General features: G+C 35.3%; 1 protein-coding gene across 2 annotated transcripts in view; it reads left to right on the forward strand.

The window, feature by feature from the left end:
• The window catches only part of dipk2ab (divergent protein kinase domain 2Ab), a 38,497-nt gene extending 24,943 nt beyond the window's left edge, over window positions 1–13,554 (forward strand). The window contains exons 3-4 of one of the 2 annotated variants that reach the window (XM_058765758.1): window positions 5,053–5,356; window positions 11,799–13,554. In XM_058765758.1, the coding sequence (XP_058621741.1) occupies window positions 5,053–5,356; window positions 11,799–12,130 (636 nt within the window). In that variant the 3' untranslated portion in view covers window positions 12,131–13,554. The remainder of the gene's footprint in view (window positions 1–5,052; window positions 5,357–11,798) is intronic. The other variant, XM_058765759.1, reaches the window with a different exon arrangement.
• Window positions 13,555–13,865: the final 311 nt, after the last annotated feature.

Consider the following 13,865-nt stretch of genomic DNA (forward strand, 5'->3'; position numbering starts at 1 on the left):
CCCGCCATATTTATTTTCCACTCTCTGCTCTGAGCCACTAGATTCACCTTTGGGCCCGGTCTAGCCAATAGCATATAGCACCTACTTGGGAGGCGGCTATAAAGATAGCAAGGCACCATCTGATTGGTCAAATTTGGAAAACCTATGCATGCAACAAATGCTTGGCACATAAAGTAAATTTAATTTATATGATACGGATATCGCATATACTATTATCACGATAACGATAATTTTGCGATATACCGTGCAGCCCTACTTGAAACACTCCAAAGAGAAAGGAAAACTTGAAATCGCATCATATGACCCCTTTAAAATAAACAACTAAACAATGTTCAAACCTGTCAATAAGGAGATTCAAATACACAGCCACAGCATTTACTCCAGGCCAAAAACATCCATGTGCGCTGCTATAGGGCACAGCAAGCTTTTGTACATATTTTTTCTTCTGTTACCCTGTGGGTGTGGTTATCAGCCATAACAGAGATAATTTACATATTTATGTGTTATAGGTACAGTAGCAAAAATAACCTGACTATTTTCAAGGATACATGTCAGGAAAGAGTAATGAAAAGTCATGCACAACCCTTTTGATCAGAAACCTGGGCCAAACATTCAAGTTGATTTCAGGGGAAAAGTCTAATGTTGAATACAGCTCCTTTCAAGAAATAACAGTGGAGGGAGAAAGCCACTGGTTATTGTCTGGATAAGAATGGAAATTTCCCACTGATCATTCTGAGTGGCCACTGTATCACTTCAGGTGGAGTTGTGCACTCAGCACTTCTTAATGCTACCAATTAACACACTCACTCACTCACTCACACACTCTCTCTCTCTCTCTCATAAAATAGATGCTTCTTAAAAAAAAAAAAAAAAAAAAGAGAGAGAGAGAGGGAGAGATAAAGGGAAAGATTTCCACCCAAGCACCTCTTTTTATTAATATTAAAGTTTAGTCAATGTTAAATGAGACCCCAGTTTCCAATTTATTTTGCCACTTCAACGCCTCATTGGTAACGTTAATAACTCCTGGATACTGGATTAGAGTATTAAGTGCACTGGGGGGAACGTCAAATTAGCAGAGCATTTGCAGAGCATCCATGAACTAAAACACTGAAATACTTCACTTTTTCTAAATTATTCGGCAATTATTTTAATGTTTGTTGTGAAGACATTTAAAGAGGCCATAACATCACCCAATAGTGGGTGAATTGGGAATTTAATGATGATAAATATTTTGTCAATGTGTGTGTATTATATAGATTTATTTATTTATTTATTTATGTATTTATTTATTTATTTATTTATTTATTTATTTATTTTTCAGATGTGTTCAATATAACATATGTGTGCTAACATGACAGTGGCAAAAATTTACAAAAGTTACATTTACCAAAATGAGATTTCAGTCATAACGTCATTCTAACAGCTACTACTACTAATAAAAATAATAGTTCAAACACTTGGAGTTAGTAAGATTTTTATAAATATTTTTTAAAGTCTTTTCTGCTCATTAAGGCCGTATTTATTTGCTCAAAAATGCAATTAAAATGGTAAATATAATTACAATATAAAGTAACTGTTTTCTATTTTAAATAATTTTAGATTGTAATTTATTCCTGTGATGAAAAGCTGAATTTTCAGCATCATTACTCTATTCTTCAGTGTCACATCATCCTTCAGAAATCATTCTAATATGCTGACTTGCTGCTTAATAAACATTTCTTATTATGTTCAGTGTTGAAAACAGTTGTGCAGCTATCTTTTTTCTTCTTTTTTCCTTGAAAAATGAATCTTTGGTTATAATTGTTCTACAGCCACTTTTGATCAATTTAATGCATCCTTGCTGAATATTTTTTGTAAAAATATTTTGAGCAGTAGTGTGTGCATGTATTGTATTGTGTATTCTGTTTTATTTTCATATATTTTTATAAATTGTAAAATATTTAATATTTGTATATTCCCATGTTAAAACAATTAACCAATAACCATTAACCCCCATCTTGTCAGCACAGGAAGAGTTTAGCATATTCCAGTGGAGTGCCATCCCCAAACTTTGACAATTCTGTCAGCTGGCCCACAATTCTCTCTCACACTGGCCCTTGTTCACTCAGCCATCTTTGAGTCCCAGACTGACAGCTGCTGCTGCATGAACTACATAAAAGTGGCTGCAAATGTGATGCCGAATAGCCTTAGGGCCTCCTTACGCAGGTCTTTCTTTGCTAAAGGCCACCCTTAACCCTCATTAACAGAGCAAGACTTTAACAAAGCCCAACAAAAAAGCGATTGGCCTGCTGTTTCTCCATTCAAATCCCTCTCTTTGAGGTTTGCAAGGTGTATTCCTCCCTTCTCTGTGGATTTCCCCCCCCCCTTCTTTCTAGAGAGCCCCTGATCAAACCCTCACAGGAAGTGTGCTGGGAATGAGCAGCGCTGTGAGGCTGCTGATTGACCCAGTCCTCTTATAGAGTATTGACCGCCTTACTCCCAGAAGCTTTCCTGCTTCCGCTTTGCCTCACGCTAATTACTAATATCAGAGTGAGCTAATATTGTTATTATTGCACACTCCATTTTATACTGCTTTGGAACAAATTGGATTTGTAGAAATTGTTGGCACGGTTTAGTGCTGATTAGAGGGAGTGTGTGTTTTGTTTACCGCCTGGATTTGTTGGTCTAACTGGAGCGTGGCCTGATAGTTTGAGTCTTATCTCATCTGTCCCTTCTTGGAGGCCGTGGCTAGAGTCAAAGGCTTTAATAGTGCAGCTTCAAAGCTGTCTAGCTTCTGCATGTTCCGCTGATAGAATGACAGATGGACAGGAAGACAAGGATGGGGTTGTCACAAAAAAAAACTGATGAGGGACAGTCACATTGCTGTTGTATAATGAGTGCACTGCAATGTGTTTGTAGGTCACAATACTGGTCATACAGTAGTGAGCTACATTGTTGTCATGATCTCATTAGGTTGAGTTTCAGTGACAAATAATTACGAATATTTAGCATTTTTGCAATTTTGTGAAGAAAAAAATATATACAAGCAGTATCAAAGGTTGTCTGATTGGCTGTGATTGCGTCATGTAATGCAGCGTTTTTATTTCAGTGTAGTAAAGCCAAATAGAACAAGAAAAAAAAATGTTGTTGAGTCAAAGTCAATAACATGATGCTTATTTTTTTTTCTGGCCTGAATCCTTTAATTTTATTTAAAAATGTTAATTTGCTTATAAAAATTACTTGAATACCTCTTATATTATTATTGCTATTAAACATGTTTTAAATGCATAAATGTTTTTGGGGCTATGAAGAAAAGGGCTGTCTGGAGGATATGAAGAAAAAGCCTGATTAAAAAGATGACATTCTTGAATAGAGTATTTTGGGATAATATTTTATTATTAGTGAAGCAGGTTTGTTCAAATATTATTATAAATAATCAAATCAAAATCATGTGGTATGACCATTGAGCAGAAATGTGCAGAAACTGCATGACTTTGTGCCATGTCTCTTAAAATATCAGATTTGTTTGTTTTTATGATATGCAAAATTAAATTAGGTTTTAAAAAAATAAAATAAATAAATCAAATAATAAAAAAGCACACATTTAGGATTAGGATTAGAATTAGGTATTTTATATACCTTTACAAAATATGTGTGTGGCATTTTATTTATTAAAAAAAATATATACTTTTAGAAATTGATTAGGATGTGTACATTCCATCTATTCAGGGTGTAAGGAATATATACACTTTCACTTTATGATTAACTTTTACTTGAGACATTACATTTGACATTTTCAAAAACCAACATAAATACTAAGACTACAAAATATTTTTAAAAAGATCTCGGACAGTGTTATTTGAGATTGACCCAATAGCATCTCACCCCAAATTTCAGTATTTGTATAATGTGTACAATATACATACAGCAAAAATAGCATACATAGTATAGCCGCATGACGATACCACGTCTGTTTTCCCCTTCTACATTGCCATTTTAAGAGTGTGTAACAAAAAGCTCTCGGACTGAACAGAAGCTGTTTTATTCTGCATCCTTTTACTGATTGTATGTTTTTAAATAATATGTGTATGGTGAAATATTAATGAGACTCCACATTAAACTTTAACAAGATTCTGAGGCAGATTAAACTAGACTATTAAATTTCTCTGACGGTGAAATAAAAGCGAATCCGATTGCAGTCGTACACCTTTTTCCCTTGCGCAGCGCTGTCTGTCAATATCAGTGAAGCTCATGTGAGTCATTTGAGTAGCTTGGAAAAATGAAGCAGGTGAAATTATTGCTGAATATCAGCCAGAAGGTCCCAGAGCAAAACAAGACGAAGGTTTTGTACATTTCAAATATGACTCATTAAAATAGAGTGGCACTCTGATTGAACAAACCAGATTGTGTGGTCAGGACAGTGAATGTATTTGGTTTTTCCTTTTATTTTGCTCTAATTTGTGCTCTTTCATATCTAATTGACTCTGCACTTCCACGCTGCGGTAGATGGAATAGACAGAGGAGCTGTAATGAGACGTGCCCACTCAAGGCCCTGAGAGACCAACCCAGTTGCTGGGGTACAGCTGCTTCACTTGCCTCATTTGTGTGTATCTGAAGAGGCTAGCAAAGTAAAGTCACAACTGACAGATGCCTCCCCAGCATCCACAAATTTCCTGCCTCTATGCAAGTCAGACAAAACAAGCATCATATTAAAATAATAACCTGCTGTTTTGCATGCAATTGATGTCGTGTTTTCCCCCCTCTTCAAGTAGCCCTCCTACCAGAGCTGTTAGCTTTCATCTCAAAACATTTCAATTCGACGTCTGGACACCAGAAGCACCGCCGTCAGCGTTGAAACCAATCACAATTCCCCGTAGTCCAATTTACTGGTATTCTATGAAGGTATTTGAAGTTCACATGGAGTAGCCAACTTAGCTTGGCCGAAGAAACGGTTTCATTTGAACTTGAAGTTCGGTGATGGGGTACGATGGGAATTTCGAAACTCGCTTAGTAGGGTCTTTTAACTTTTATTGAACATAAACTCCAAATTGTTCCCTTGTGTGCTCTTCTCAGAGTTTCCCCTCAGACGAAGGCTGGCCATTTGCGAAGTACCTGGGTGCTTGTGGGCGGATGGTGGCGGTGAACTACGTGGGCGAGGAGCTGTGGAGTTTCTTCAATGCTCCCTGGGAAAAGAGAGTAGACCTGGCCAAGCAATTGATGGACATTGCGGAGCAGCTTACTAACAACGACTTCGACTTTGCTCTCTATCTGCTGGACGTCAGCTTTGATAACTTCGCCGTGGGCCCGCGGGACGGGAAGGTCATCGTGGTGGATGCGGAGAATGTTGTGGTGGCTGACAAGAGGTTGATCAAACAGAGTAAGTAAATAGATTGCCTGTTTCCTATATGTACAGTAAACCTCTGTCTGTACACACAAAGTTTCTTTATTTACTGTACTGAAAACGGCATCCTACACACAGCTTTTCTTCCCAGAAATATACACAATCCACATAATTTGAATATAAAAATGAAAATTTAATCTGACCCAAAAAAGAAAATTCTGTTATCATTTACACAAGGTGCTGGATATTACTTACAAATTGTAGTATGTTACAAATTACATGTTTGTAACATAATCTTTTGGACTGCACATATTAGGTAGTCTGACTACTTGATTATTTTTAGATTACTTTTGACCTAAAATATGTTCCATTCTTTCTTATCAACATCATGAAGTGTATTTAACACTACTTTATGAACTGCAGAGGGTTTGTGAGTTGATGAAGAGCTGGAAGAATTCCAAGATGTGTAAAAGCAGTAGAATTTTAGAATTAAAAATTCAAAATGTAATAATTTAATCAAATAATGAATACTTTACTGCCATTGTGTGATTGATATGTAATCATGTAATTTATAAAAAGTAACTTTAAACTGATTGAGTATTTTAAAATGTAATATATTTTAATTACAAGTTATTTGTTTTTGTAATCTGATTACATAATACAGATTACATGTAATCAGTTACTGCCCAGCACGGTTTACACACTCATGTCTAAAATATATGAATTAAAATGTGTGTATATATTTAAATGGAATTACTGATACAGAATGTACTGCAAGTTAGCTTGCTTTTTTGCCCAAGAGCAAGATCCATTGAAGTCCACATGGCATATGCTTCTAACAATCCAACCACACAAACAACACTTTTTTTTTTTTTTTTTTCTTCATGAGGCTTGCAGTAGAACTTCGCTTGTAAACCTCAGTTTTAGTTTGTTCTATACACAGATCTGTCGTATGACTTCAGAGGACTACAGAATACTTAGATACTTTTCTGGTCTCATCTCCATTAATAATACACATGGATAATAACTATTATCAAATTGTAAAATAATAATAATAATAATAATGTTTAATCATTTTTGCCCTAACAAAGGAAGTCAGAATGGTCCAAAATAACTTTAGCAGAAAAAAAAAAAAAAAAATCACCTTTTGAGTTCCACATAAAACAGAAATGCATACGAGTTTGGAGCAGTGTTGTTATTGTTGGATAAAACGTAAACTACAAAAAAAAAAAAATAATAATAATATAAATTAAAAATATTAACTGAAATAAAATGTGTTTAAGTTCAACTACTAAAATGATTGCCTAAAACATACACACACACATACATACATACATACATATATATATATATATATATATATATATATATATATATATATATATATATATATATATATATATATATATATATATATATATATATATATATATATATATATATATATATATATATATATATATATATATATATATGCACACACACAAATAATACAGAGATACATATCTGGAACAATGTGAGTAATGTCATAATTCATTCAATAATTAAATTCATCATTTTGTCAAAGGATTTACTGTCACAAACAAATGCCATTGTTACTAAACTGGCCAATGTAGTTCATTCTGTCTTCATTCCCTCTGTCAAAATGTCATTATATTCTTAGAATTTTGAAGGCTGACTATTCCACAAGATTAAACCAGTTACATATGCACAAATATAATGAGGGTATGATGTTCACTGTTCAGAGAAGCTTCAATGCAGCAGTAGTACATGTGCAGGTGTGTTTGTGTGAAGTTCAAACCCGGTGTCATTTCCTGACCCCTTCCTCTCCTCTATCTCTCTTTCTCCATTTATAGTTTATTCACAGTCCAATCCATTAAAGTCATAAAAAGCCAATAAATGAATGCATTAAAAGTAAAGGCTACTGAGGCAAATAACCAGTTTTTTTTTTTTTTTTTTAAGAATCCAAAATTTGGCAGTGGCATCAGATGCAACTCTTTTCCCCTGACACCCAATCAACTTCTTTTTTAAAATGGATATTAAGTCGTCATTAACTTGCCCTCATATCATTCCAAATTTATTTTGGAACTTTTTTGTGCATATAATGATAATAGGTAGTGACCAGTTGTGCTATTACATTTCATTATACACCCCGATAAACGCCTTTAGAACCCAGAATGATGTAGAAAGTGCTGTTACACACCCAGCAAGTCAGAATCGAGTGCGTCACCAGCGTGCAGAGACATTTTGTGTTGTACCTTTGTGTCCTGTGACCAGAATCTCAGGGGAGATACCCAACATCAGATAGAACACTATTCAGAGAACAAGGTTTGTTCCTGAAAGCCTCTGATAGGATACGTGTCTGTGCGGGCGGGTGCGCGAGAGACTCACACGTGAGGACAGAGTGACGCCAGTCAGGTCTTTCTTCAATGGCGACTTGTCACGGTGCCAAAAGCCTCACAGAAGAAGCTCTGTCATTGAAGTGGGAGCGAGCCCTCGAGGGGAGGGCGTCCCCTTTTACCAGTCAAACAGCTCCGCTAGGATGAATTTAAATAGTTTTAGCTCAGCTTTGAAGGAGCACTAAAGCTAGACACTGTTTTTACAAGCAAGCTTAAGGACGTTGTGTTTCAGTCACAAATAGTTTCGTAATTATGTGAGTCAAAAACACTCTCATACTAAATGTCCACTGGATTCACAACAGGTGCATACGCATGGTAATTTCTTACCCTTGTGATTTGAATCTGGATTATTCTGGACTATTGATTAGTAGCATAATACACACCCTGGTGATCTCCATGTAAGGGCTTGTTGCACAATAACTTCTGTACAGCCATTCATCATCTTATTATTATTATTATCATTATCATCACAATTATTAATACTAATAATAATAATAATAATACACTTAAAAAGTTCCATGGTATGAGTTTGTTTGTTCAACATTTATATTTGTTTTTTGTTTATTTATTCATTTAAAATGTAGTTTGCTTTTTTTTTTTTTTTTAGATTGGTTTATTCTAATTCCATCCAACTTTTATATTTATCTATCCATCATTTATGTGTTATGTATCTATCCGTCATGTACATGTATTTTTATTTGTATTTATTTATCCATCCATCCGTCCGTTATTTATATTTACCTATATATCCTTCCGTCCATTAATCTGTCATCTATTGACATTTGTTTATTCTTCTATCTATCTGTCTTGTCTATTTCCATACATCCATATATTCTAGTTTATATTCATCCATCATGTTTATGTATTTTTATTTACAGCAAATATAAAGAAGATTTTTTTGTAATAAATTTAGAGTCAATTTGATTCTAAACTGATGCGATGAATCATGATTTTATGCACATGTGTTTGTACGGTTGGTTAGTGAATAGCAGCCATTGTAATCAGTCTTGACAGGAAGTTTTGTATTGCATCAAGAATTTGATGTAGAAACACATTTCAACAACTGTGCAAATAGATTGAGACCAAAAAGACTCTTTGTTATGAACAATTGATGGTACAGAAGGCCAGTCAATTAGCCTGCAAGTTCACCAGTGCAGTATTTAAAGAGCACAAAGCGACATTGATCTGCAGCTCCGTAATGAAATTATCTGCAGTGCTTTGGAGAGAGCCCAGCACAAGTCTTGGATACAGAATGTTTGTCTAGACCAGCGACGCAGGGAAAGCCACAGCCTAAAATGAATTTCGATCTGGAGCACGGCTCCGCTCCACTGATGCTCACAATCACCTTTGTCTCTCTGGCTTGCTAAAGATGATCAAGTAGCTTCTTTCCATCCTTGCACTGGGTGGATATATTGTCCAGACATAATACAGCACAGATTAGGATGATGTGTTGGTAAAGACACAAAAGAGAAGGGAAGAGGGAGGTGATTCAGAAGATGAGGACAACCTGAATTCAGACTTGAATATAATGTAGAGAACTGTAAAATGCTTTATAGATCAATATTGCAATTGGTATGCAGTTAATGAAAACTGAGTTTGTCGACAATGTCTTTGACATTGCTCTTCTTTTTTTATCTATATAATTATTTATTTATATATATTTTTTTTTTCTTATTCCATTGATCTATTTTGCACAAAATTTGTCATGAAGTGTTTTCACGATATAAAAAAATGTCTGTAGTCTGTACCAATTTTGGTGAAATTTCATGGTTTAATATAATAGCAAAAACGTTTGGAACGCATTCCCTATAACAATTTAACTATTTTAATAACTGATTTTTTTTTTTTTTACTTTTATACATTAAAGCAAATTACAAACAGTGAACTAAACATTCCTTAACAGCAGCAGTGAGTCCTTTATTAACTGTTCTAAAATATAAAAACAAAATAAATGTATTTATTATTGGAACAAAGTGTTTTTAATAGCATGTAACTATGGGCTGTTTTATTCAAGCTATACTGTCACATTTTCATTCAAGAATGATTTGTTTAATGCAAATATCCTTTACATTTGCATACTAAATTTTAATCAAATTGATTTGAATAATCCTTAAACATTATCTTATAAATATAACATTAATAATAGAGTAAAAAATACAGCTGCTTAAAACATTTTGTATAAATATTAATAAATAAGAATGGACCATGTCATGTATGTAATTTGTTTAAAAAATAATTGAAATGTATAAACTTAATCGTTATACTGTGGCCGTTGGTCCTCTTTGCAGCATAAAATGGGGGAATAACAGTTTGTCCAGTTTGCATAAAATATGTTGTCTAGACTTGCCTCTGACAAAAAGGGGGGAAAAACAAAAACAAAACTTGGGACACGTTTGGGCATTGCAAATTAAATTAGCTTCTACTGCTAAGGAGCACTTTAAAAATCACCCAAAGCACTGCATCCTCAGCATTCACAGGATATATATTCTACAATAAATGTCATAATTATGGTCATTTCCTCTTTCCATGAGCTTTGACTGTAATTATTGCCGCTTGTGTCTACATTTGCATATAGCATTCATTTGTGGTGCTGCCTGCCTGCTTGCTCCAATGTAAGGGTGTTAATGCTAAGAGGAAAACAATGAAGAGAAAAAAAAAACGGATCTAATTAACTGCATGCTACAGATATTGTACATACTTTACTGAGAATAAGCCTTGGCCTTTCGTGGTCTTTAAACCTATATGCACTTGCACAAAGACACAGACCCGCATTGAGACCTCATATGTCTTGATGCTGCTGCAGAGACGTATGTAACTGATCTGTGCATTAGAGGTAAGACAGGGCCTGATCACACATCAGTCACACAGATGTCTAGCAGAGAAAAAATAACATCTCTTCACCTTGGCTCTCAGCATCTGCAGATCTGTGTTGAGCAATGATTGAGTTTAGGCATTGGTCTGGGGCCTGAGGCAGAGCCTGATGCCGGAAACAAGGATTGAGTCATTGGAGTTGAGGAAGGACAGGGGCTGGAGTGCATTGAGTTTCTCAAACATGATTAGGGGTTGGCATCTCCTGGGTTGTTTCTCTCTAATCAATTTGATCATTAATGCAACTCCAAAGAGTTTCCCATCATAGAGATTGTTATTTATTTGCACTGGTTGCCAAGTTCTTGAAAAATAAGTGTGAAGAGGAAGGTTGTATGGATCGGTGTTCTGGGTTGAGAAACAGACCAATTTGTGTCCCTTTATTAAGGAAGGAACATGCTGTACTTCAGAAATGTCCACCTGATTGCCTCTGTGCTATTTCTAAGTCACAAATTGCTCTCTTGGTCCATCGACTGATATTTTCACTGTGTTCAAACTGAATGAGTCTGTCCAAATATGATTTATAAAAAGCAGATGTTTAAATTTTAAAATTAAGAAATACTGGCCTTTTTTTTATTTTTTTTTTAAAGAAATGTCAAACCTAAAACGCACTTAATGATCTAATTGTGAAAAGACAATGCAAGACAAAATGTTGCCACACTGTAAACATTGTGTTCTGTTGTAGAAAAAGCAGACTGGCTCCAAAAAGTAAGTGTGTGTGTGTAGCAATTTTAAAAAATAGTTTCAAATTTGCTCAATTAGTAGAAATATTATCTTTATAAATAAAAACTTTTAAAAATATATATTTTTAAGAGTTTTCAAGAAACAAGAAAAAATAAGTAATAATAAAACAATTTGGAAAGTGGATACATTATTATTATTATTATTATTATCATTATTATTTAAAATAGTATTTTTTTGCCTGCATTATGATACCAGAGCAGTTGTATCATCCTGACATTTTAAATATCAAAATTAACTTTAATTTAGCCATTGAAAACAAGTCATTGTATGAATTAATTGCATTTTTTTTTTTTTTTTTTTTTTAGAATAAATGCATACATCCAAAAAAAAAAACATCACGTCACTGACTCTTTATCAAATTTGAGTCTTTATAAAAACCTCCAAAACATGAAAGAGCAAATTCAATTAGTCTGTGGTACATTTTCTTCAACTACTGCATATTTACTCTTGTTTCTGTCATCTTCCTGTAGATAAGCCTGAGAACTTTGACGTCTGGTACGAGAGCAAGTTTGAGGAGTGCGACAAGGAGGCCTGTCTCTCCTTCTCTAAAGACATGTTGTGCTCGCGGGTCACAGTGGATCACAATTATTACGCCATCTGTCAAAATCTGCTTTCACGATATGCTGTGTGGCGGGGCAGCTCCGGCGGACTTCTTCACGACCCCCCCCCACACATAGCCAAAGACGGCCAGCTCGAAGCCCTGTTGGACGAATGCGCCAACCCTAAAAAGCGGTACGGCCGATTCCAGGCAGCTAAAGAACTGCGCGAGTACCTAACCCAGCTAAGCGGTACCGCTAGGTAATGACCGCCCATCCCTGTCAACACTCAACATTCACCCATCAATGTCCGATGACATCTTCAGGGTTTGAGGATCTTCTGTGACTATTTCAGACCAATCGTCCTTCACACCGCAATCTGTTATGTGTACATTTTGTTTAGCTTACCTTTATCTTTAAATTATTGAAATGTCTCGAGATCATTGCTTTTATTCAATGGTTTATTTTGCAATAAAGGCAGCGGTTACGTCACCATTGTCAGCATCCTCCGATTTCTCGCTGGAGGTTTACTTGCAAAATGGTGACACCTCGAAAGGCAGCTGGGAATGTCAATACACAAGCATTAACTCTGTCCAAAACTTTTCAGCATACGTCTTCTGCCTAATTGATTCACTTACATTCCAGGAAGAATGAGTTTGGCATAAAGCATAATTTTGAGATGGTAGAGAGGATGTGGATGTCTGTACATAATTAGAGCAGATTGGAGAGGGGAAATGAGTTGGAATTGCTTTGCATATACCAAAGAGTCTGGTTCTATGTAACTCAAACCTCTGAACTAAAAGGGCAGAGCCTAAAAACCATGCATAGTCAAACCACCCCGGAGCAAATTCATGAATGCGGTTAGACTTGTTACGAAGATTTGTGTTTATATTAATCAAGCAAAGTCCAGAGAGACGGCCACAATGAATCCAAATTACGTGGCGCTATTAAATCAGAGCGGGGTCCAGGTCTCTAATTGGCCGTTAACTATAAATAATGTACCGGCACACGGCGTGATGTGGCACTATCAACTCCTCGACGTGTGAACGTGCATCTGCACAGGCTGAAATGGAACTTTCTATCTTTAAAATTCATCTTAACATTTCAATTTCACAGCTCTGCAATTGAATTAATCAAAATTTAATTAAACGTCTCTAACACTTAAGATCATTTAACTTTGAGCCATCAGCCTGCTGTTTTTTTTTCCCCCCTCCCTGGTTTGATTTTGCACTTGGTGGACCAATGAATTAGATCAGTATGCTAATGAGTATGCGTTAGATAATGAAGTACGCTAGCGCTTGACTGACAGCATCACTCCATTGAGCCTGGATTTTGAAAGCTAGTTTCTGCCAGTGCAAATGAATGAAATTAAATTAAATGAATTAAGATTTGAAGATTTTGGTTTCTGGCCAGTCCGAGTCAAAGCAATAAGTGTCCATCAGCCATTATCAGTGGAGATCCCTCCGCCCTTGTCAAATTTAAACCGGTGTCCGGATGGCCTATTGTTAGGTGTTGGCACGTGAGAGATTTTTTGCGTGCTATAAATAACTGTCCGCTTTTGTACTGTACTTCTATTTCAGTTGAGTATTATATCAGCTGTGTCTGATTTTACTGTGCCTTTCATTCAGAAGTTGTATTTACAACTTTTTAGTCTGTTTAAATATCAATGAATAAATGAAAATATATAAATGAATATATATATATACCTCTGGTGTCTGTTGTCTAAATTATTTTTGATGCGACTGCATTTTCCTGCACTTAAGGTAACTAAATCTACTTAATGTACATTTACTAAATATCAGTAATAATATTATGGGGGGGCTGTGTACATTGTCATTTCTAGGTATCCCAAAATTTCATTGCCTATTTCCCTATATTATAGTAGGCAAAGAATGGCATGCGTGTAGTGTAGTATGTTCAAATTCACAGTGCTCATAAAAAGTACCTGGATTACTTTTATGGCTGGCGAGTTTTTGAAATGTGCACACAATTGACACTTTG

This window comes from Onychostoma macrolepis, chromosome 24 (genome assembly GCF_012432095.1).
Source record: "Onychostoma macrolepis isolate SWU-2019 chromosome 24, ASM1243209v1, whole genome shotgun sequence".
Taxonomy (NCBI): domain Eukaryota; kingdom Metazoa; phylum Chordata; class Actinopteri; order Cypriniformes; family Cyprinidae; genus Onychostoma; species Onychostoma macrolepis.